The 23,159-nt window shown below is 55.9% G+C and overlaps 2 protein-coding genes across 3 annotated transcripts; one reads left to right on the top strand and one right to left on the bottom strand.

Annotated features, from left to right (window-relative positions):
* The first annotated feature begins 780 nt into the window (after positions 1 to 780).
* On the top strand, positions 781 to 14,919 carry ICMT (isoprenylcysteine carboxyl methyltransferase). Of its 2 annotated transcripts, none has more exons than XM_032495056.1 (5): positions 781 to 1,065; positions 1,890 to 1,978; positions 2,916 to 3,085; positions 3,849 to 4,066; positions 11,664 to 14,919. In XM_032495056.1, the coding sequence occupies exons 1-5, from the start codon at positions 871 to 873 to the stop codon at positions 12,000 to 12,002; spliced, it is 1,011 nt and encodes a 336-aa protein (XP_032350947.1). In that variant the 5' UTR covers positions 781 to 870; the 3' UTR covers positions 12,003 to 14,919. The 2 variants fall into 2 exon arrangements, with proteins under 2 accessions (XP_032350947.1, XP_032350948.1); XM_032495057.1 differs by lacking the exon at positions 11,664 to 14,919 and adding an exon at positions 6,024 to 9,332 and having other exon boundaries at positions 788 to 1,065.
* Positions 9,809 to 22,229, bottom strand: RNF207 (ring finger protein 207). Its single transcript, XM_032495055.1, has 17 exons — positions 21,936 to 22,229; positions 21,150 to 21,282; positions 19,804 to 19,948; positions 19,627 to 19,708; positions 19,477 to 19,552; positions 19,275 to 19,400; positions 18,822 to 18,868; positions 18,472 to 18,544; positions 18,333 to 18,401; positions 17,831 to 17,899; positions 17,645 to 17,742; positions 16,693 to 16,879; positions 16,339 to 16,524; positions 16,014 to 16,065; positions 15,575 to 15,692; positions 11,617 to 11,697; positions 9,809 to 10,641 (listed from the first exon to the last, which is right to left on the bottom strand). Exons 1-17 carry the CDS (start codon positions 22,124 to 22,126, stop codon positions 10,470 to 10,472), a joined length of 1,905 nt encoding a protein of 634 aa, XP_032350946.1. The 5' UTR covers positions 22,127 to 22,229; the 3' UTR covers positions 9,809 to 10,469.
* Positions 22,230 to 23,159: the final 930 nt, after the last annotated feature.

The following is a 23,159-nucleotide window of genomic DNA, read 5'->3' as shown; positions in this document are numbered from 1 at the left end:
AATATCATATAAAGGTAATATATATTGATTGTGGACCATATGGAAAATACAAACGCATATAAAGAACACAATAAAAGCCACCCAGAGTCCTGACACCTAAAGATTATCACTGTGAAATAATTTTGGCTTCTATTTCATTTTCCCAGGCTCACACATATACTTTTGTTTTTCCCAAGTGAAGTCAGGATCCCCCTGTAAAGTTTTGATTTCTGCCTTTTAGCATTTCCACCGTAGGCCAACATTCTCCCTCAACACGAACTGCAGTGGGTGGTCATCTCGCTGCGTGGGGCCCAGTGCTGCGATTTCAGGCTGCCCCAAGGGCAGTGTCCCCGCCGCCCGGGCACCCAGCGAGCACTCCGAAACCCTGCGGGGGGCGGGCAGTCCCTGCGCAAGGACCCCGCGGGGCGAAGTCGGGTGGAGGTGGCTCGCCCACCCGAGTCCGAGAGCCAAAAGGTGTCAGTTTCCGGGAGGACCGCACGGGGCCGACGAGGGCGGGGTCCCTTCAGATTTCACCGGACAGGGACATTCTGGAGTTTGGGCCGACTCCTGACAGACGCCGGCGGCGACTTCTCGGCCCAGGACCCAGGCGCCCCGCGGCCCCGCCCGCCACCTGCCGCTCGCCGCTAGCCGCTCGGACTGGGTCAGTTGTCCCTTGGGGACGGCAGGGCGGGGCCGCGGGGGCGGGGCGCTCCCGCCAAATTCGGGCCCCAACCCAGCCGCGCGGCGGTATCGCGAGAGCTCGCGGGCGGCGCGCAGGTCCGGGCGGCTGCCCTTCCCGGCCGGCGTCGGCGGCGCAGTGCGCAGGCGCGGCGGGCGGGTTTCCCCGGGCTACAGCCGGCGCCAGCGCCCGCTCGTCCGCCGCCCTGCGCCATGGCGGGCTGCGCGGCGCGGGCTCCGCCGGGCTCCGAGGCGCGCCTCAGCCTCGCCACCTTCCTGCTGGGCGCCTCGGTGCTCGCGCTGCCGCTGCTCACGCGCGCCGGCCTGCAGGGCCGCACCGGGCTGGCGCTCTACGTGGCCGGGCTCAACGCGCTGCTGCTGCTGCTCTACCGGCCGCCGCGCTACCAGGTTCGGGCCAGGCCAGGCCGGCGCGAGGACCGGGGCGGGGGTCAGGGCGAGGGTCGGCGGGCCGGGCGCGGCGAGTGGGCACTGTCTCCCGGGGGTCGAGGTCTGGGTCGGCCGAGAGCCCGGCCCGCGAGAGGGGCTGCCTCCCCCGGCCGTGTTCTTGAGCAGCCTCAAGTTCAGGTGGCAGGAGGAACCCCTCCTCTCCAGTTTGGGGGGGCGTGGGGCCCCTCTACCTGGAAGAGTGGGTGGGAAACTGCAGTTGGTGCGATTCAGCATGTGCGGCTGATGCGCTTGGGGCGGGTAGTGAGCGGGCCCACGAGTTCTTTTATGTAATTTAAGGTGTGGAGAACTACCTGCTGTCAAGTCTGAGGTCAAAGGCCCTCGCAGTTACGTGCAGGGGGCTGGGCGCAGAATCCCGGGTGCCCCGACCCGATTCGCTGCGTGGACTTGAGAGAATCCGGCCAATAAGCTAGGTTTACGCAGTTTTCCCACAGCCCAGAATAACAATAATCATAAGTAATGGTAGCTGCAACTTATGTAGCGCTTAGTCTTAAGTGTTTTACGTGGGTAATCCTCCGAGGCGGGTACTGTTGGCCACCCCCGTTGTGTAGATGGAGAAACCGATGTCCAGAGAGGTTAAGTAACTTCCTAAGGCCACAGAGCCAGAGAGGGGCGGGCTTGGGGTTGGAACCTGGGCAGCCCTGCTTCACCCTGTTAACCTCTGAGCAAATTGGCTCCGTACTTGCCAGTGGCCTGCTTATCCCAGGAAGTGGGATGTGTGCTCTGAGAACAGCCAGGTGACTGAGCTTCCTTTGGGTCTGTTTCAGATAGCCATCCGAGCCTGTTTCCTTGGCTTTGTGTTTGGCTGTGGAGTGCTGCTAAGTTTTAGCCAGTCTTCTTGGAATCACTTTGGCTGGTAAGGAGTGCTTTGGAAATGATAGTTTTGAGGTGAGGGTGGGTGGATCAGAGGGTCAGGAGTGATGTTTCTGCACCCCTGGCTGGCTGGCTGGCTGGCTGGCTGGCTGGGGGCTATTGAGGGTTCTAAGGAAATGAGATCTCTAGCGTCCACCTAGATTCCCACATCTCAGACCTCGACAGCTTGTGCCCATTGGTTCCTTCTGCTGCAGGTGGAAACAGGTCTCCCTGGCACCCTCCCCATAGGCGCTCTGCAGCTGCAGCCCATTGAGTAATGTGACCAGCCCTTCCCAGAAGAGGGTGCAGGTCCTCAGTGACAGGAAGGGGCAAGGCTCTGGCTCGTCTTCAACAGGCCTTTTCCGTTTCTATTAGGTCACATCTAGTGCATCCCCCACGGCCAGTGTAGGATTTTTCCCTACACTATGATTTCAGTCCCTTGAGCCTTCTAGTCCCTGACCTGGATATGAACCAGTGGCTTCAAGGTAAAAAGCTTTATCTCCTATTATCAGTACTCTGAGCCATCTAATCCTTCTTTGCCGGAATTATTTCAGTTTTTTGAATTTTTGTATTTGACATACATCACTACTTTATTTTGATATTTCCCTCTTTCATGTTTTCCTGTGTGTAGTGTCATTTTTTTTTAAAAAAGGCTGAAGGCCCATAATGCCTTCCTAGCCTATGTTTTTTGGGTTTTTTGTTTTTTTTTTTTTGTTTTTTTTCCCCCCTCCTGTGACATGCAAAAACGTGGTCCCTTTAAAACCCCACTTTCTGCAATCTCAAGGAGTGATGGATGCTACATGTGGGTGCCTGATGTCCACTCTCAGACAGGTGACAACAGGACCTCATCATAGAATTCAGGGGAAGTTCAGACCAAATCTGTGCTTTGACTTCTGGTTCCCTTGCCCCAGCTTACCTCTCTTCCTTTTTTGTTTAAATAGGTACATGTGCTCCCTGTCACTGTTCCACTATTCTGAATACTTAGTCACGGCAGTCAACAATCCCAAGAGTCTGTCCTTGGATTCCTTTCTCCTGAATCACAGTCTGGAGTATACAGTAGCTGCCCTTTCTTCTTGGATAGAGTTCACACTCGAAAATATCTTTTGGCCAGGTCAGTGTGCCCTACTTTCCCTTCTGGCGGGGGGACAGGTGGCTCCCACGGGGTGCCTGAGGACAGTGACGTGGGTGCACGTCTCAGGTCTAATCTCCCAAGTGACTTTCCCCAGACCTCTGTCCTCACTAAGCTCTTTATAAAGGCCAGGCTCTGCTTGTGAATTCGGCTTCTGGATTTTGAATGGAGGACACGTTGACCTTTCGCTTTAAGCCCTGAACCATCTAACATGAAGCCCCAACTTTTGGTAAAACTAATCCCAGTTTTATAGTCAGGAGATTTGGATCTATTCATTTTCTGTGTTCTTGTGAAGATTTCATTAGCAAAAAACCACTGCATCTGGAACCCACCCTCACACCGAACTTTCCACAGCAAGTTAAAGAAAGTGTATGTAGTTCCCAGGATTTGGTAAAGGGCTAAGGCAGGAAACGCTGGCTCCTCCTCTGCCTCACTTAGCTGACCTTGTCCCCAAAGGCAGGGTGGGAGCGTGTGGCAGGGCGGATGTGGACTGAGCCCATCAGCTCTTTGCCACGAGGCTCTGACTGCGCTTTGGGAGCTTCAAAGTACATGGGTGGACAGCGCAACTTAGGGGAGTGTGTTTTGCTTATAGTTAATTTTAATGTGGTAACAAGTGCTGACTGCCCACTAGCATGTTTTCTAGTGTTCCTGTATTTGGGAAAATTGGTTCATTTTAAGCATCCAAAGGGGGAACTCAACAATCTGGGGTCTTCACTTCCCATTTGTCACCTCATCTCCCTGGCAGAACTGAAGCAGATAACCTGGCTCAGCGCCACGGGGCTGCTGATGGTGGTCTTTGGAGAATGTCTGAGGAAGGCAGCGATGTTTACAGCTGGTTCCAATTTCAACCACGTGGTGCAGAATGAAAAATCAGAAACCCACACTCTGGTGACCCGTGGAGTATACGCTTGGTTCCGGCATCCTTCCTACGTTGGGTGGTTTTACTGGAGCATCGGAACCCAGGTACAGTATCAGATGCAATACTGGCCTCGTTTAAAGTTCTTTAAAATGTATTTTCAATTGACGTATAATTCCCATACCATTTCCAAGTGTACACTTCAGTGGGTTTCAGTGCATTTACAAAGTTGTTGGTCCTCTTAAAGAGGTACAAGTGTTCCCTGCCATGTTTCCAGTGATAAAGCCAAAAGAACTGATTTAGTTCTTAACTTCCTTTTTTTGCTGTATACTTAAGATCTGGGAGTCCTAAACTTGCGAACACTTGGTGAGTCTGGGTGCAGTCACTCCATCTGTCGTGCAGGGTGAGGGCCCTCTGCCACTCCCTAGGCGGCTTAGCTGGTTTTCATTAGAAGCTGCTGTTGATGAGGTCAAGGTCATGTGTCAGGCTGAACGTGAGTGAAGGAGGCTTGTTCTGTCTCAGACTGCAGATCGAGCTGTGTTTCTTGACAACTGTCTCTGGAGTCTGTTCTCTTAGTCCTAGAAGGTCTTGGCCAGAGGATGTGGAGAGAGCTTAGAAGACTCATCACTTGTTTGGGAAAATCCATTCTGGGCCCCCAGGCATCCCACTGAAGTGCATGGTGCATGGGGACGCTCTGGTGACCCCAGTGGTATGGTAGGGGCAGGTTACTACACAGCATTTATTTTGAAACTTGCATTTTTGAAACTTAAGACTCCCGTATTGGCAGTCACATTCCCTGGGAACAAACTGATTGCAGTTGAATCATGTAATTCGCCGTAAATGCTAACTAATAAACTCAGCGCTCTAGGAATAAAGAGTTTTTCATACCTCTTGGACCATAGATCTTTTTACACCATGACCCAGCACACACGTTTGTATAAAAACGGAACAGATCTTTCCTGGAACAGACATTTACCCTTACTGTGTACACAGCACTCTATTTTCTATCTTACTGTTATTTGTAAAGCTGTTTATGATGCACTGAATTGATTCCATGGCTCCATAACAGGTTGTGGCCTGAGATTGGGAAAGCCCGCTACAGGGCACGCTGGAAACTGCCCGTGTCTGCCGGCCGTGACGGCTCAGGCTCTGGGGTCACTGGCCGGGCCCGTCCTGGCTCTGACACTCACCGATTGGCCTCCCTTCCCTCATGAGTTCAGTGGGGACAGCGGTGCTCCCACAGGCTTGTTCTGGGGGTTGAATGGCTTGGTGGTGGTCGTGATGAGCTTGGCGTGTGTTGGGAACACAATAGGCGCTCAGTAAACTGGTGAGAATGAGAAGGAGGGGCATGTGCCTGGCCCTCTTGGCGGAATCACCCACCTGGGGAAGACATGCGTCCCGAAAGGGTCCACCGGAGTTGGGGGGTTGTGGTCAGTGGGCTCCCTGAGCTGCGCAGAGGAAGTGGGCCAAGGAGCTGCTTGCCCAGGTTCCAAAGCCAGGCTGGGGAGATGTGGTTTAGGCCTTGGTGGAGCAGGGGCGCAGGCTGATGAAAGAAGTGGTTTGGGCAGCTCAGCGGGGTAGCAGTGTGTGAGTACAGGGGAGCCTGTGGGGGCCGGGCAGCTGTGGGGTTGGAGGGAGCGCGTCAGGGTGTGTGTGGCCAGGACAGGAAGGAATGTGCTGGGAGCCCCTCGGGAAGGCGGTGGTGCGTGGAATTGGGGATTCACACATTGAGGTGGGGGAGGAGTTGCTGTCACCCCTACCTGAGGGTTGAAATCCAAGAGGTTGATCTTTCTTTTTAATGTTTAGGTATCAGGTAAGAAGAACAACAGAAAAGCATATGGAAAAAAAAGAAATGGTGACGAGTGTTTAGTTCTGTTGTGAAAGTGATGATGTGATTTCGGTTAGTGGCGCCCTGGCCCTGGCGCTCAGAGGTAGCATTTGGAGAGTCTGTCAGGCACTTTCCTGGAAGTCCGCTGTGCGTGTGGGAGAGCCACAGAGGCTGCTAAAGTTCACGGAATCGAATCACACTGACCTGGACCCGCTAACCTCGTGTTCCTCCAACAGGTCATGCTGTGTAACCCCATCTGCGGTGTGAGCTACGCTCTGACCGTGTGGCGATTCTTCCGCGACCGGACAGAAGAGGAGGAAATCTCACTGATTCACTTTTTTGGAGAGGAGTACCTGGAGTATAAGAAGCGAGTGCCCACGGGCCTGCCTTTTATAAAGGGGGTCAAGGTGGAGCTATGACATGCCGGGGGCGGTCCGGGCGGGGCCGAGGGGCCCCCGACTCTGCGCGGCCTGGACAGAACTGCCTCCTGTCGGCCACTCTGCAGAGTAGATTTTCTTAATCATTTTCTATGTCACCAGTTACTGTTCTGGAATTTCACTCAAGACCAAGTGGTCAGAAGGCCTTAGGACCAAAGGACCCCCTCCCCCGTCCCCACCACCCTGGAGCAGCCTGTTCTCGGGCTGAATCAAGGCAGGACGGAGACGAGAGAGACGGACGAGGAGGAAATAGCAGCAATACTCAGCAGCGCCCTCCGGACGTGCCCGGGCTGAGCCCAGGCCGCGCTCCACCCCGCAAGGCCCGCCGTGCTAACTTGTGACCAGGCATCAGTGCTTCTTAGCGTTAGAGACACATTCAGAATCCTTACTTTAACCGAAAAACACAAACAGCACAGCTTTAACCTCCTTTCTCTCCTTAAGTGCATGAGCATCTATACGATTTTAAAGACACTTCCTTACAAGGCACTTTGGCTCTTCATAGATCCCATCGTATTTACAGATCTATTTTTTTAAAATAGCAGTATGAACTCAAAGGGGACTTGGTTGGCGTGTGAGCCCCACCTTTTAAAGTTTGGCAGAAAGGCAGCGTGGATGCCCCCAGATGACTCGACCGAGGCTGCGCGTTACCAGGGCCCCCCAGGCCAGGGGTCTCCCGTGGCGTCTCTGGGGCCCTGGCTCCTGCTCTCCACTAGGAGGGGGCTGTCCCCAGTGACAGGCATGTCACAGATGTGTCATTTCTTCTTCATCCAAGAAATGCCTCCTGGACGCCTGCTCTGTGCCGGGCCCTGTTAACGTGGAGAAGTGCTGCTCTCTGTCTGCCTGGGGTTTCTTCTTATGTTACCATGGCTTATGTTTTTGCGTTTCAACTTAAACCTATTAACCATTGATTTCTCTGTTCTGTTCTCAAAATGCCATCGTCCCTAATGCCGTTTCAAACCGTCTTTCCCAGAGGGGCTTGAGTATATACACAACCACAAAATTCAAGCAAGTCAACTCATGAGAAAAATAGAGATGTAGTCAGTACTTTGTCAGGTTCGGGGAGAGTGGTTGGCTTTGCACGTCAGACGTGTAAGCTTTAAGACCCTTGTTGGATTCTGGACCAGAGAGGAACTTGGTGTCAGCGTGAAGCCCTTCCGTGCTGTCGTGCCGCAGTGGCCCCCGTGGGGCATGACTCTGAGGCGGTGTCAGCCCCAGGCTGTCACGCGGTCCTGCCACACCGCGCCACATGGCTTTCCAGGAGCCACTAAACCTTTCTGTGCCTAGACCCCCTGCTCTGTCGAAGGGGGTCAGTACCACCTACCTCACAGGGGTGTCGTAAAGACTTAGAAGAACAATGTCAAGCATTTTTAATACTGAAGTGAGAGATGGCAGAAATGAAACCGGTACTGCATGAGTCACACAAAAAAAGGACAGCACGTGATTCGCTGTACCAGACACTGGAAATGTGTGTTCAAAAAAGCATTTTACCAACTCGGACTATTACTCATTTCTAGATTTCATGGCCTAATTAATTTTTTCATTATTATATATACCAAAGAGGTTTACGGGTTCGTTGGTGACTGGTATGGCCCCTGCTGGTGTGAGGACTAGACAGACTTGACCCTCGACCCTCTCTGGGGTCTTATGGGCAGACTGGCCTGGGTGGCTGCTGGAGCCTTGGCGGCTGGTTCCTCGTCCTCATATGTCAGCATGCACTTCCTCTGTCTGGGGACTCGAGTCAGTTCTAAACTTGTTCTCCAGACTGTGTAGCGAAGTGAACTCCACGTAGGATTGCAAAACGGAGAGGGTATGCCTTGGGTTTAGGCGACTGTCCCCAGCTCTTTGAGGGGAAGTTCTGTCTCACTACATCCAGCAGGATTGGACCCAGCGTTCATGACCACTGAGGGCCACGAGGTCCTCTCTTTACCAGGTGGAGAGCAGCTGGTGGCGCCTCCGGCGTTGTGGACAGTGAGATAGAAGGTGTTGGTCTGTGTCCCTCCTCCCCCAGCCACGCAGGCCCTCGCGCTGGCAGTGAGACCCGTGCACCACTTGCACTTGACGTGACTTTAAAGAGTGGCTCCAGAGCCTGGTTTGTCACCCGGGGGGAGGTCAGCACTGACTTAGTTGGATAACACATGAACTACTTTGGGGCAGGATTTGGCAAGTGGTTGACTCTCATCTAGCACTGAGATCTTCGCAGTATTTTTAACTTGATAAATTTAGCAGTGACAGTGCACGCGGCTGAGAATCAGGTTAATGAGGTACTGGCTTTTTGGGTATTTCCGAAAGCTTTTTTTGGGTAGAGGCTGCATCGCCAGTTCCCTCAAATTAAAAAACTGTCAAGAGAGTTCTTTTTCCATTGCAGGTTTTACAGCGGAGATTCTGAGATGGAAAATAGGCACTGAACAGAACAAAGCAACTTTGAAGCAGCATAAAATGAAGCATCTTATGAGGATTTGTAGGCTGGGGCTGAGAATGGCAGTTTATGGTTTATGGAAGAGGTCGTGGGGCCAGCCTGGCAGAAAGCAGGAGGCGGCAAGACCCCACCACCACTTCATGGCCATAAACTGTTTCTTAAGCCTTAAAAGTAAACTCTGTTCTTCCTTCCATTTATTCAGCTCTCTGGGTGATAGACACGATAGCAGGGGTGTCCCTCAGCCAAGGGGTTTTGCTAATAGATTCGGTTCGGTCGGGCCCGGGCACGGCTCCTTTTGGTCGCAGTCCCTCCGTAATGGGTACAGTGTGCCACTGTCCCTTCTCTGCACTTTCTTCCTGCCTTAGATAGTTGTGCTTTCGCACCGCGTCTGCTCCTGTAGTGACTTGGCGAGGTCAGGCGACCCCGGCCTGTCCAGCGTGGTGGGAGAGGCTGGCTGCCTGCGCCCTGCTGTGAAAGCTTGATGCCGCATCCTGGGCCCCGAAGACCGGCCAGTCAGGTGTGGCGGCAAGCGCTCGCTCCCAAGGACCTGTCCCGTAGTTAGGAGAGTAACTTAACAGAGTAATTATTCTACTCTTTACATGCAGAAATGTTTATTTAAATACTGGATTTTCTTTGACAGATACTGATTATTTCCGATTCTTAAATAAAACTGTACTTGATTTCACTATGAACAACAGTGTGGTTGTGGGGGATTTGGAAACCCTAGGATCTTGCTGCTTCTGGCTAAGAAACGTCCCGAACCTACAGCATAAAACCAGATGTGTTTTGCCTACTTGATTCTGTTCTGAACTCCTACCTGTAACCAGTTTGTCATGCAAGTTCCTCCTGCCCCCTGGGCCACCGTGGGAGGTTTGTGATGCCTTGGAACCGGAGCGTCAGGGCTCTGATGTGACAGGTGTAGAGATACTGATGTAACTGAGGTACCAGCGTATTGACCTGTGGGCCTACCTGGCTTGTAGAAGCCATCCGCTGCTGGAACCACTGAATCCAGCCGATACCTGCTCAAAATGTGACTATCTGGGCATCATTTTGCCTCTGAAACTTTACAGTTTAGGTCATGGAGGTTAATTTTTTTGTTGTTAAGCATTTTAAGTTCCACTTGATAAAAAGGGTGCTTGGGTAGGGATGGAAAACTACTTGAGCAAAGTTGCTGGTGAATTGTGCTTTAATCTTAATAAAGGGCGAACAGCAGGAGAGCGATTGGGGTCAGGAAAGGTAGCAGAGAAGCCGTGATGGTGGCTGCCTCCTGCCACGCAGGCCGCAGGCCACCAGGTGCTATTGCTTTGCTTCATGAGCTCAGCTGGAGCAAAGGTTTCTCCCTTTTGCTGAGTCAGCGCTCAGATTACTGGGTGGAACTTTCCAGCAGCTCCCGGTTAACAGCAGGGCTGTGATGCTGGAAGAACTGGATTCCTCTGAGACAGAGCAGCTGCTGCACAGTGGGACAGTCTCCTTGTCTAAATTTCAGACAAGTGCACCCCAACGGAAGCTTGAGGGGCCCAGCCCGCAGATGCCAGGGAGATGCAGGGTGAACGAGGGGCCTCGGGCTGGGTGTTCACACGTTTAACATTTTCCAGATGGACTGGGAGGGACACTGTCCCAAGTAACCATCATGAGGAGCACGACTTTGAGCAACTTGAAGTCTAGACTAAGCCAAAGAATCTGAAATTATGACCTGGCCAAGTTTCTGGGGTTTACTGCTGATACATAAGTACACCTTAAAAAAAAAAAAAAAAACCGATGGGAACCACCTTTCCTTCACTTTCCCAGCCTTTGTAAAATGCCCGACCCGCAGGGACCAGTCCCAGTTGCTAGGCTGGGCGCTCTCTCCGCGTGGGGACGTCACCCCCGTTTTTCGGTTTGGGTCTATGAGAATCTTTGTTTTTCAGTGAAGGCTCATCTGTGAGGCTGCTCAGAGCCCGGCTGTTCCCTTTAGGCTCTGAGGTCTTCTCTCTCTTTTCCAAGACAGTTACTGGATCGTTCCTAAAGAAACAAACTTAACGTGAGTTTCTGTCTGCTCCCCCCACCTCGCTGCATCCCAGTGCTGAAGTCCACTCGGGCAAGGGCTTTCAGAATGGCCAGCCCTTCTGGAAGGCACCAGTAGATGACCATATCTTCTGAACCAGAACTACATCGTCTCCTAAAGTATTATCTCATTTCTTAAAAAAAATTTTTGGTGGGGGTTTATTTATTTTTAGAGGAGGTACTGGGGATTGAACCCAGGACCTCGTGCATGCTAAGCATGTGCTCTACCGCTTGAGCTATACCCTCCCCCCTCTGATGGTTTTCAGTTGCCAAAGTAGCAGCAGTTTGGTCTCTTAGCTCATGGTGACAGTGCTTTGAATCGACCCTCCCTTGAAGCATCTGGGCTAAAAGAGGTGCCTGGGAGGGTGGGACAAGTTTCTGCTCTGTCACCAACCACGCTGTGGCTCTCGATGGCTGCAGACCTCCCCGCGCCCCTAGGCTCTCCTAGCTGCGCCTTTCTACAACTCTGTTCTCCAGCCCGTGACTAACACTTTACTGAGAGTGCAACACTGAAAGGTGAGCCTGTGACGGGGACAGGTCTGTTACCGCACGTTCTTCTCTCCCCCTGGCAAGTGTTTTGGCAAACGCTGTGGCTCCAGTCAATAGTAACGCTCTCACAAAATAAATAACTCTCAGTCACTTTTTCTCATGTAAGGGGGTTTGAGTGACGCGGGGTGACAGCCTGCGTGCTCAGTGGCGTGAGCGGGGTGGCCGGCAGACACAGCCACCCCAAGTTATAAAATGTGGGTCAGGTCTGTCAGCCACATCTGTCATCTACCAGGTCACATATTTGAAGGCACTGTGTAGATTAAGAGCCCCTCCGACCCCGTGTTTTACAAACTGGGGCCCTGCTGAGGCTGCAGAGCTGGGCTGTCTTTGTCGTCGTGTGTGTCCCTGAGATGAAGTTGTTTGCTGTGGGAAGACTTGCTCCACCTGGCCTGGGTCTCGCCATTCACGCCGTCGTCATACGTGTTTTGCAGGTGGTCCGACTGTTCATCCACGGGTGCCTGAAACCTGGGCGAGAGACGGCAGTTACTGGGAACCAGGGTGGCAGGAGAGGTGGCCCGCCGCGTGCCCCTAAGCTCACTGCACAGCCTTGTGCTAACACTCAAGGGCCCGCCTCGAGCTCTGGGCCTCAAATATTTGCTGAGGGCCAGGGCCATGGCAGTGGACGGGGGAGGCCAGGCCCTGGTCCCGCAGAAGCTGCGTTCCAGTCGGGGAGACACGCCAAGGCTGGGAAGGACGCATGGTGGAGCCGGACGGTGACAGCGAGCGAGGCCTCCTTTCACCAGGGTGGTCTTGGGAGGCCTGCCTGTTGACATGCAAGCTGCGGCCTGAGTGACGAGCGTCCGTGGAAGCACCTGGAGCAAGAACCCTTCCTGCAGGGGCTGGGAGCAGAGCAAGCCCAGCTCCTCCGGGGACTGAGAGGCCGTGGGGGCCGGGGCGTGGGGGGGTCCCGGAAAGGCTATCGGGGCCCAGCACAATAGGCTTTAGAAAGACCACTGGCCGTGTGATGTGCTGGAGGGGCCGGGGCTGGGGCTGACGACAGTGGCTTGGATTGGGGGCTGCAGTGGAGACAAAGCAGGTGGATGAGACAGTGGAGCCAGCGGGATCTGGGGACGGGTTGGAAGAGGGGTGAGGAAAGGAATCCAGATGTCTCCCTGGCTTTTTCCAGGAGCATCTGGGTGACTGTGGTGCATTTACTGAGATGAAGCAGGAGGACCATGTTCCAGGGGAGGAAATTGAGTCCTGGGGCCATTGTAGGATTTGAGGTGCCCGTCTAAGCAGAGACCCCCCCCCCCCAGGAAGGGACACTTGGATATGAGTCTGGAGCTTGGGCGGGTCCGTACTGGGGACAGGGACTGGGGGTCGTCTGCACCACCACAGGGGTTTTAAAGCCAGGAGACCGGGTGAAGCCCCCGAAGGAGAGGGTGCAGAGGGAGGAGTATGCCTGGGGCTGAGCCCTGGGGAAGACTGACATCTAGGCCTTGAGCCAAGGAGGCAGAGCCAAGCCAAAGGGGCTAAAGGAACAGCTGGGGGGGCAGGAGGGAAACGGAGTGTGGAGTGTCTCTGAAGCAAGAGCAGAGCACTGTGAAGGTGATGGATGGTCTAGGCTCCTCAGTGCTGCTCTTCTGAGGCCAAGGGATGGAAAGGTCACTGATGAGTGGATTCTTGGTGGGCGGGGGGCGTGGCCAGCAGTGGGAGGGGAGGAAGCAGAGGGCAACCCCAGACACCTAGGAAGTGGTGCCAGGAAGAGGGCTGGAGGCAGCCTTCCTGCTCACCCCAAACCTCCAGGAGCTTGGCTCCAGCCCAAGTGCCTTTCCAGTTACTGAAACTGACCACAGATGCCATTTCCCCACAGAGATGTGACTCCCCCAGGTGTTGCCCCTTGTGGGCGGACAGGAGCACACTACTGGAAGCCAGCTGCTCACAAAGCAGAGCACACAGAAGGGAAAGGGCGCAAATGATAAGGGCATGGCTTAGTCTGGGCACACAGGACGTCACCTCCACCCAGAGGCCCTCCAGGATAATCACCATCCCAAATGCTAACATGAGAGGTTAGTTCTGCTTGGTTTTGAGGTTTTATAAATGGAATCACACAGTATCTAGAGTAAACTGCTTTGAATGTCAGCTTGGGAGGAAACAGCGTAACTAGTCCTGGATAGACAAAGATTGATCAGAATTTGTGCAGAAGGTATGAGGAGTGGAACTTCTCAGTGTGACATGTTAAAATAGTCACTTAAAAGGAGGTTTGACAGTTTTGGATTAATGTGGCAATTGTACACACACACACACACACCCTAATTTTCCTTCTTCCCCAAACTCACTAAAACTAGTAAAGGGACCAAAATGAGGGGGTAAAAGAAAAGCCTCTCCAGGTTGAGGGCAGGAAAGTCTAACACCAAAATTTTGGAGGCTGGAGAGCATGTGGACAAGTGGTCACTGAGTTAGCAGACCCGGGAAGCCTGAATTCAAAGTGCACAGAGCAAGCTGAGACCAATTCCCACCAGAATCCTCAGGGGGCTCAGGAATGGGCAGCCCCGTTGCCTCTGCGGGACTGAGTGGGACTGAAATAGGACGATGAAGGTCAAGATCCCTGCTTCTGAACATGCTGGCCCACACCCCTCAGAAGTCTGCAGCGTTAGTCTCTGGGAGGGTACAGCACACAGGTGAGAACCAGAAAACCAGGTGTGCGTACAGATGCTCCAGATGGTGACCTTCCAGGAAGGAAACCGGGAAGAGATCTAAAACTGACATTGAGGCATTGAAGAAAAAAAAAAAGAAAAGAAAAGAAAAGCAAAACAAAAAACCCTGACCACGCAGATCCCTTACACTGAAACACCACCCATGGGCTCAGAGCGTCCATCCCGCCCTACTCCACCCCAACCCCACCCCAACCCCAACTCCTAACATGAGCACATAATCAAAGATTTCCTGACCATCTGAGAAAAGCCTTTAACGTGGAAGATAGAAACCTAAACAAACAAAACGTAACTTGGAGGAAATAGACTTCAGGGAGAAGGAAACTTAAAGAAATAAAAGCAGAGGCGGTTGCGGACATAGCTCAGTGGTAGACCGCGTGCTTAGCATGCACGAGGTCCTGGGTTCAATCCCCAGCGCCTCCATTAAAAAAACAAAACAAAACACCACCACTAGGGTGGGGGGGAGAAAGCAGACACCTATCAGCCCCCGAGGGGCGACCAGGAAACAACAAGACGCTGTGTAACAAGAAGAGGGTACAAAAATGCCTATAGTTTAAAATGTTTAAAAGAGCTCTTGGAAGTTTTCTTCAAAAATGAAGAAATGAATAGAAGAGTTAGAAGATAAGTGAGGAAATCTCCCAGAAAGAACAGCAAAGAGATGGAAAACAGGCCTGAAAGGGGAGGGTAAGTCAGAGGGCCAGCTCAGGGAGGCCCATGTCCAATAAGAATTCCACAAGTGGAGAAAATCAACTGACCAGTTCAAAAAGAAATACGCCCAACATGAAGGACATGAATTTCCAGATTGAAAGGACGCGCCAGTACCCAGTGGATAGAACTAGACCCTCACCAATGTGAAGCTTCAGGACACTGGGAGCAGAAAAGATCCCACAAGCTTCTACGGAGAATTAGTAGGTCGCAGTGCAAGGATTAAGAATCGGAGTGCCTTCAAACTTCTCAAGGAAGAGAAGCATCTCCAATCAAGAATTTCCATCTGGAATTCAATGTGCAGCGAAACATTGTGAAGTCAAGTGTGAAGGCAGAATAAAGATACTGCAGACGTGTGCTATTCAGAACAAGTCCCTCCTTTCTCAAGGGCTGCTTGGGGGATGGGCTCTACCAAGCCGTGAGAGAGGAAACGCGGATGGAGGAATCAGATCTCTGCCCAGAGCCAGGCAAGTGGAGTCCCCTGGAGGGTGGCGGAGGGAGAGCGCAGGCTGACCACTGTGCGCCGGCCCTCCAGGGCAACCAGCCCACCCTGGGGCCCAGTGACTTGAGAGACAGCACATTGAGGACCTGCCACCAAAAAACCTCTGCCACTGTAGCACCTTTCAGTGCCCAAGTGTGGTGCTGAGAGCCTGGTCGAGGTTCCTGTCTAGACTCAGTTTAACTGTGTACTGAGGAAGTTCTCTTTCCTCTGTGTCCTGCTGTCTGGATCCGCTGAGGACCCTCATTGCACCCCCAAGGTGTAGAGAGGGGGGCCATTGTGAGCCCAGAAGTGGGAACTCAGAGCAGCCCACTCATTCTGTATTTTTGCAGATGGCCAGCACCTGCTCTGCCCAGGTGCCCTGTTTAAACGTTCACAACCCGGCCCACGGACTTCCCTGAGTGGGGCTCTTCCAAATGTGTGGCGCTTTCGCCACACACATTTGGAAGTGTCCTGGCTCCCTTGGAACACCCCCTGGTCTCACCTGGGCTCCAGCCGCTCCTTCACCTTGGCAATGGAGCGGACGTAGGGTGTGATCTGCTTGGTGATGGTGGTCAGGTAGGCATTCTCCTGTTTCAGCTGGAGAAGGTCACGGAGCTGGGCTGTGGGGGCCACGGCCAGAGAGTTAGGTCTTGTTGGCCTCAGATGCTTGCTCTCAAGCCTCAAACCATTTAGATATCCTAACTGTTTCAGTGGTGACCTCTAAGTAAGGAGTGAGAGGAGACTTGTGAAGGCATCCTACTTACTGAATCCTGAGGAGATGTATAATTTTGGGGTCAGTTAGCAGCTGTGAGGCAAAGGCAAGGGCTAAGGGGAAGAGCATGGGGGTTCATAGCTGGTTAATGGGTAACTGACTTCCTGCCCCTGAAAGCATGTGGTTTAGCTCCAGGGCTGCGGTGCACCCAGCATCAGCTGCCTGGGACCTTCATAAATCTCCTGCTCATTAGCCACCCGCTGGTAGGATTCCTCCCAAATCTGAAAGAGAAAGTGAGTCGGACATGGCATGTGACTGTGAGTTGGAATTTCCACTGGTGGCATTTCTGTCCTCTAGCTACTCAGAGCCATCAGGCACCTGCAGCCAGTTCCCATGGTTCCAAGTGGCAAAACCCAGGTTCCAGAGCCTGCCACACGAGGGCCTCATAGGGCACCAGGCCAAGGTCCTCCCCACTCCCGTTCCTGTCTTGGGGTAGCCCATGTATATGCTGACAAATGGGGTGCAGGGAAGGGAGGTGCCTCGGGAGGGGCTACCTCCTGGAAGACGACTCTCATCCCCTCCACAGACGCGTACTCCGTGGTGATCTGGGCGTCCACCTGCAAGGACTTGTGCAGAATGTCGCCCATGATCTCGGCCTTGATGAGCGAGTGGTGCTTGGTGAGGTCCCGGTGCAACTCCTGGACCTGGTCCTTCAGGTTCTGCATCTCCACCTGCAGGCGCTGGGGGGAGAGACGGCATGAGTGTCTGTTCCCCGCAGGCTGTGTGCATGGCAGGGGCGACAGCAGAGGGATGGCTTCCAGGCCACGTGGCCAAGACTAGATTTGGCCAGTGTACCTTAGGGAGAAGGGGAGGAGCCTTTCCCAGCCCTCAAGTTCTGACATCCTCACCCGGTAGGAGTCCTCATAGTGGCGGCAGTGCTCCGTGAAGGGTGAATCATCACCCTCTGCCAGCAGCACCTTGGTATTGATGGACCGGTGCAGCGTGGGCTTTTGGACCGGTGACCCCAACATCTTTCCCACTGGGGAAGGACAGCTGGGCCCCAGCATTACCTTGGGGCCCGAGCCCCCTGCTAGCCTAGGGAGAGAACCAGAATGGATATAGATGTTGGGGGAGGGGTGTCCACAGTGTCATTCCTTCTCCTAGCCTCCCAGTGCATTCTCAGCCCTCTCACCCCAGGCTGCAAACCAGAACCATGCAGGAGCTCTGAAAAAACCTGATGCAAGACCACACCCAAGGCCAGTGACATCAGAAGGATATTTTAAAACATCCTGAGAGTGATGCTGATGTGCAGAAAAGAATCCATCCTTAGGGCTGGTCCCCAGCAGACAGTATGTTCACTAACATACCCTGGACCTTGGAAATTTGGCCTGCCGTGCAGTCTCCCTTGCCTGGGGCCCTGGGGTCCTTGGCACACACATCTTAGGCATTTCTCCTAATTCCTCCTGGGTCTCTGGCTCTCCAGACTGGAGCCCGGAAGTCAGACCCCCTGAAGCTTCTGGCCACCCAGGTCCCACCTTAAGCTACCCCTTCCTTTCAGGGAGGAAAGGAGCTAAGACTGCGGCAGCGTTTGGGGGCAGCCCTCAAGTCCTCCTGTCCACCCCTGACCCAAGTCCGCACCAGTTCTACCAGGGGTTTCCGATCTGGGGGGGCCCCAAAGACTACTTCCTGGCTAGGCAGACTCGCCTTTCTGCCCTGACGATGTCGGTGGCACCCAGACACGACGCGGGGAGCTCGGAGAGCTGGGAAGGGTGATGTGCGGTGGCCCCTGACCCAACCGGGACCTTGTGCCCGCCCCCTCCTCCCGGGTCCCGGTGCCTGGAAGGGCGCCCCGCGGCTCACATGCTGGTGCCACCCCCAGCACCCGCCGCCCAGCGTGGCCCCGGCAGCAGCAGCGGCTCCAGGCAGCGTGCGAACTCGTTGCGGTGGTCGCTGGTGATCTGGGAGGTGGGACAAGGTCCTGAGGCAGCTCCATACCCCCCGGGCCCCCGGCCTGCCCCCGCCCACCCAGCGGCACCGCCTGTGCACCTTGCTGCTCTGTGCCGGCCTCAGGCGATGTGGCCGTGTGACGATGCCCTGCAGTCTCTCCATCAGCTCCTGCGGCCGGTTCGAGGGAGGGCGCTCAGGTGGGTGGGGGGTGGGGGTGACCCACCTCAGTGAGGAGGGTGGCCCCGAGGGCAAGTCTGTCTTTGGGACTTTCCCTGCTGTCCATTGGCAGCTCCAATCCTCCCTGGGATTGGCCCGGATGCCCACATCAATCCCATTCCCAAATCTTCAGGAAAGGTTGGGGGGTCTGGACTCCAGTAGACACTCAGCACTTCGGGGGAGGAGACCTATATTCCCTTCCAGGCTTTGCTGTCCATTTAAAAGGGACTCAGCTGACCCCTGAATGGTTTGTAGATGACAGCGTGGAGGAGGGGAAGGTAAGCCCAGAGAACCCCGGTCCAGCCTCCAGGCAGGGGTTTCGGGTGTGCAGGGTAGGTTCCTGGTGGGTAGAGGGGGGTCACTCGCAGGAGCTGGTGGCACTCACATAGCCCAGGTCCAGGAACTCAGCCTTGTTGGCCAAACTGAGGAAGGAAGAGCAGATGACCAGGTGAACCTGCAAGAGGGACACTGCTCAGTGCCTGGCCGGGCTGGGGTGCCCAGCCCGCACCCCCGGCTCCCCTTACCTGCAGGGTGGGCAGCAGAGTGGCTAAATGGGAGAGCTGCTCCTTGAAGGCCTTGTCCTTTTCTTCATACTGGCTGGTGGAGGGGCAGGCAGCCTCATCTCCAAGGTGAGGGCTGCCCACCCCTACCTGGGATGGGGGTGCCTCAGAACTGGGTGGTTTCAGCTCCCCACCAGCTTTGTGCAGCATTCCCTGTAACCCCTTCCCTGAGCCCTGAGCCCCCCTGCCCTCCTCACCGGTGTCACCTGGATGTCTTGCTCCCCAGGGTAGGGCAGGCCCAGGCCCAGGCCCAGGCTGTGAGATAGGTGTCTGGAGGCCAAGGGGCAGGGGGTGGAGACCCCACCACCACTCACCTCTGCACAGCTTGAAGCAGCAGCGCTTTCCTCTCTGCCAGTTTGTCCTGGGAGGGACAGTCTGCCACTGACTGCCACCTCCCACGGCTCTCCCACTCCCCTGGGCCCCAGCCACACAGCTGGCTAGGCTGGTCATCTCTCCAGCCTACCAGCTCTGCTGCCTCCTTCTAGCATCCCACTGCCTGAGAGCCCTGGGGCCCTCCCTTTACTGTCACCCCCGAAGGACGTCTTCCTGACCACCTTTCACCATCAGCCTGGGGCAGGGCCTTGCTCCCCTTCTAGAACTCTCCTGGCACCTGAGATGAAGTAGCTCCTGGAAGGAGCTCAATGCTTGCTGACCTGCACTGGAAACTCCACAAGGGCGCCTTGTGGGGCCTGCGCTGTGTCCTGGGCACCGGGTCATGTTTGATAAGGATGCTCAGCCTATGGCCGTCCTGCCCCCCTGCCCCTCACCTGCATACTGCCGAAGAGGGCGTGGATGGCGGCCTCCTCATCGGCTGCGCTGCGTCGCACCTCCTCCACCATCGCCTGCAGCAGCGCGATGGCCTCCCGCGTGGCGGTCTGCAGGGCCTTCACTGCCTGGGAACAGGGCGGCCTCAGTCTCGTGGGCGTGCGTTCCCAACCCCAGCCCCGGCGCCAGGCACCCCGCGCTCACCAGCACCGCCTGCTGCAGCCGCTCGCAGCCCTGCACATACGCCGACTCGAGATCCACGCAGTGGGCCCGGCTCTCCCTGCGGGGAGCCCGCGGGTGAGCCCCGCTCCGGGCCGCCCTCCAGCCCCCCCACCTCCCGCGCCCTCTCCCCACCTCTGCATGTCCCGGAAGCAGCGGATGCACAGCAGCGACTTCTTGTCGGTGGAGAACATGATGTAGGGTTCGGCATGCAGCGCTGCGGCGGAGGCGGCAGTGATGGCTCCGGACGGTGCCGCCCCCATCCCCACTCGCGGCCCCGGCGCCGGTCCCTACGCGGCCCGCCGCACTCACTGCACTTCTGGAGCACGTCGCGGCTGCGCTGGCCCAAGGCCACGATGTCGTGGCGCGAGAACATGCGTGCCCGGTGCGTCTCGTCGCGGCAGCGCGCGCACAGCGGCTGCCCGCAGGTGTTGCAGAAGTACGTGGTCTCCGCGTCCTGCGCACAGAGCTCGGGCTCAGCCCGCCCATGGACTGGGAACCTGAGCCCGATCACAGCCCGCGAGGGAACTGCAGCCTCCACACGTCGTTGCGCGAATCAGTTGCAGCCTGGGGCAGGCTCGCGGCCAACTGCAGCCCTTTCATGGGATTCCGACGCGCAGCGCCCTAATATACCCCTTTGACAGATGGGAATACCGCTGCCCAGAGACTAGGTAAGCAGGTCCAGTAAAAGGCAGGTACCCAAAACGGGCATGGGGAGGGGGTTATATGAGGTTGTGGGGAGGGCAGACACTGCATTTGGAAAACATTTAACCTACAACAAAACCGTGTGTGTGTCTGTGTGTGTGAAGACCTTTCAAACTTCCCTTGGTACCTTCAATAGGAGCCAAATGGCTGTGCTCACTCCAGCCATATGGTCGGCACTTGGCTGGGAGGAGAATAGGAGTGACGGTGTGCAGGTGCCCTTCCCCAGGGCTGAGAGTCCAGGGCATTGACTCCAGCAACGGCTAAGAAAGTACAGACATCACCCCACAACTCTTTCCTTTGGCACTCAAGCCATTTCCTTCCCACGCTCTCTCTACCTTCAGCCCCTCACCTCCTGCTGGTTGTCTGTACTTCTGGGTAACACATATCCTAGAATTTGCCCAGTACACCCCAAACTTTTGCTCCTGCAGGGACATCCTTCTGGATTTGGAATACCCCATTCAGCCTTCACAGGCTGGAGAGAGTCCTGCGTGTCCTTCACAGTCCAGCCTGAAGCCTGATCTCTGCTCCCTGGTCTTTCAGGATCACCCATCCCCAGCAGCACACTGTCTTCACTTCCCCTTGGGCTGCAGATAGCTGTGCACAGCTACCCAGGTAGCAGTGGACCCTGGAGAGCTGGCCCAGGTCTGTGCACTGGACTGCCCTTCCTGTTCCAATTTACAACTCCACCCTGAGTTGGGGACCAGTAAGCTCCCCCTAAACTGAAATGGTCTTAATCTCTGCAACTATCTGGCTGTTGGCTCAAGTCAGTTGTTTTCGACCTCAGTCTCCACGCCAGTAAAACGGGCCCACATTCTGGATACAGGGTGGCTGAGAGAAGTGCTGGAGAATCCACTGATGGATAACCCTCTGAGGACATGTTGGCAACACTCCAAGCATCAGGACTGTGCAACCTGGCACTCTCCGCTCCCCAGCCCACCCCCAGGCACCCCTGCCTGCTTGCCGCACTCCAGGTCACAGTTGGCACAGCGCACCACCTCCAGGCCATCTCCTGAGCTGTCCACCAGGAACTGCAGCAGCCGATCCACTGGAGGGAGCCCGCTGGGGCCCTTCACCACCGTCTGGTATCTGCGGAGAAGCTTCAGCCAAGATCCAGATGCCCCTTCCCCAAGGCACCCTACCACTTCCTGCCCCATACATTCCAGGCTGGAACTGAAAATAGGACTGAGAGGTGGGGTGCCTGCAGGCCTGACATCTATAAATATCTCAGCCACTGCTCACTCTGACCCTGTCCCTCTCCAGTCCTGGGGAAATCCTGGGACGGGGTTGGCAACCCAGGGTGCCAAAGGCAAAAGCCTCCCCTTCAACTCCTTCTCACTGCATTGGGCAAATTTAGGGCCACCCTGGGTAACCTGAGCCAACATAACATGCTTATGTTGACCTAAGACTTCAGGACCCCCAGGTGAGTTACTGATTGAGAGTGTTCTGAAGCTGTGCTGAGATTCCCATATTCCAGTAGCACTGGGTGGACAGGGCATGCCTTGTAGTCCGTCCTTGTCCCCTGACTTTCTGTGGGATGCCTTGGGCGATAACCCCAGGTCTCAGTTATCCTGATCTGTAAAATGGGTGGGAGGCTTCACGTTCTCCGTTGGAGAAGTACCAGCTGGGTGCAGACCTCTCCTAGCCTTCTCCACCAGGAGTCAGAGCCTTGCCCTTCCTGCACGTAGGTCCCTGCTCAGGTAGAGCCAGTTTCCCCTCCTCGGGGCCTTGGAGGCACTCACTGGCACAGCGGGCAGGAGAGGTGGCCATCAGCGGCGCGGCCGCGCAGGCAGCCGGCGCAGAAGTGGTGGAAGCAGTCCAGCAGGCACGGGCGCTCGTACTGCGCGTGGCACAGCGGGCACACAAGCGGGTGGCCGCTTGCCGCGTCCAGCGCGCTCGGGCCCTCCAGGGGAGCGAAGATAGCTCCGGACATCTTCGGGGACAGCGCAGGAAGGTGGCGGGGCGCCCTTGGTGCGGGAGTCTGTCCGCGGAGACCGCGCGAGCTCCCGCCGCCTGTCTGCCCCGTCCCTGGCTCCCTCCTACCTCTCCCGATGGACCCCACCCGGCGTCCAACGGTCGTGGAGCTGGAAGCAGCTGGGGCCCGGGGCCGGCGGCTGGAGCGCCGGGCGCAGGGGGAGTGCGCCGGGAGGCGTGCGGGCGCCCTGTGCTGGCCCTCCTCGCCTCTCCCGGGGGGTGCCCTGGAAGGTCAGGCCGCAGGCCGGCAGTGCTTCCTATCCAACGCCCAGCCGCCCCCTGCCTGCCTCTCCTCTCCCACCTCCCCTCACTCCCACCCCAGGAATTCTGCTCCCGGTGTCCTCTGGGTGACCTGCAGGCGACACTCCTTCCGTGCTGGGTGCACCGTTACTCGGGCGCGGTGCTCCTGTCCACCTTTCCCAGGCTGGCGGCCACCGGTCACGGTCGCGGCCCTCCAAACCTCGCCCAGAGGAGGAGAAGCGGGAACCCGCGGATGGAAAGGACGGCTCCTGGCGAGGGTGCGAGGTTCCGACTGGACCCCGCCCGGGATGACAGAGTCTGGAACCTGGAGCCGCGGGAACGCCGCGCAGAGCGGGGCCCGAGGACCCTGGCTGCGGGCTCCTCGAGGGTGCACGGTCCCCCTGGCTAGACCGGCTCTGTCCCGTCGGACTCGGGGGGGGGACAGGAGTGGTTTCGCGCGGCCTCATTTCCTAGACGGCCAGTTGAGGGCGCCAGAGAGCAACAGCCGCCCCTCCCTCCCCTCCCGCAGACACCCGTGTTTGGGAGATCCCGTGAGAGCGCTTGGAATCCCAGGGCTGCCTTTGGCTGCCTGGCGGGACTCTCGGCCAAGTTCCTGACCTCTTAGAGCCTCAGAGCCGGGTTAAACAGGGCGGCCTCCCGTTGATGAGGTGAGACTTCAATGAGGTGAAATGAACGTCCTCAGCTTCCAAATAATTAAGACCCCACCCCCATCATCAGCCAGTTCTCCCCGA

Source organism: Camelus ferus, chromosome 13 (assembly GCF_009834535.1).
Source record: "Camelus ferus isolate YT-003-E chromosome 13, BCGSAC_Cfer_1.0, whole genome shotgun sequence".
In the NCBI taxonomy this organism is placed as follows: Eukaryota; Metazoa; Chordata; class Mammalia; order Artiodactyla; family Camelidae; genus Camelus; species Camelus ferus.
This window is presented reverse-complemented; position numbering and strand designations above follow the sequence as displayed.

Bases quoted from the DNA above. Each gene is read 5' to 3' on its own strand.
- ICMT (XM_032495056.1), top strand. From the start codon at position 871: ATGGCGGGCTGCGCGGCGCGGGCTCCGCCGGGCTCCGAGGCGCGCCTC. The intron at 3,086-3,848 runs GTCAGTGTGCCC...TCTCCCTGGCAG, and splicing joins CGAAAATATCTTTTGGCCAG to AACTGAAGCAGATAACCTGG. The intron at 4,067-11,663 runs GTACAGTATCAG...CGTGTTTTGCAG, and splicing joins ACTGGAGCATCGGAACCCAG to GTGGTCCGACTGTTCATCCA.
- RNF207 (XM_032495055.1), bottom strand. From the start codon at position 22,126: ATGTCCGGAGCTATCTTCGCTCCCCTGGAGGGCCCGAGCGCGCTGGAC. The intron at 19,709-19,803 runs GTGAGTGCGGCG...CCTCCGCCGCAG, and splicing joins CGACGTGCTCCAGAAGTGCA to CGCTGCATGCCGAACCCTAC. The intron at 17,900-18,332 runs GTGAGTGCCACC...AACCGGCCGCAG, and splicing joins AGTTCCTGGACCTGGGCTAT to GAGCTGATGGAGAGACTGCA.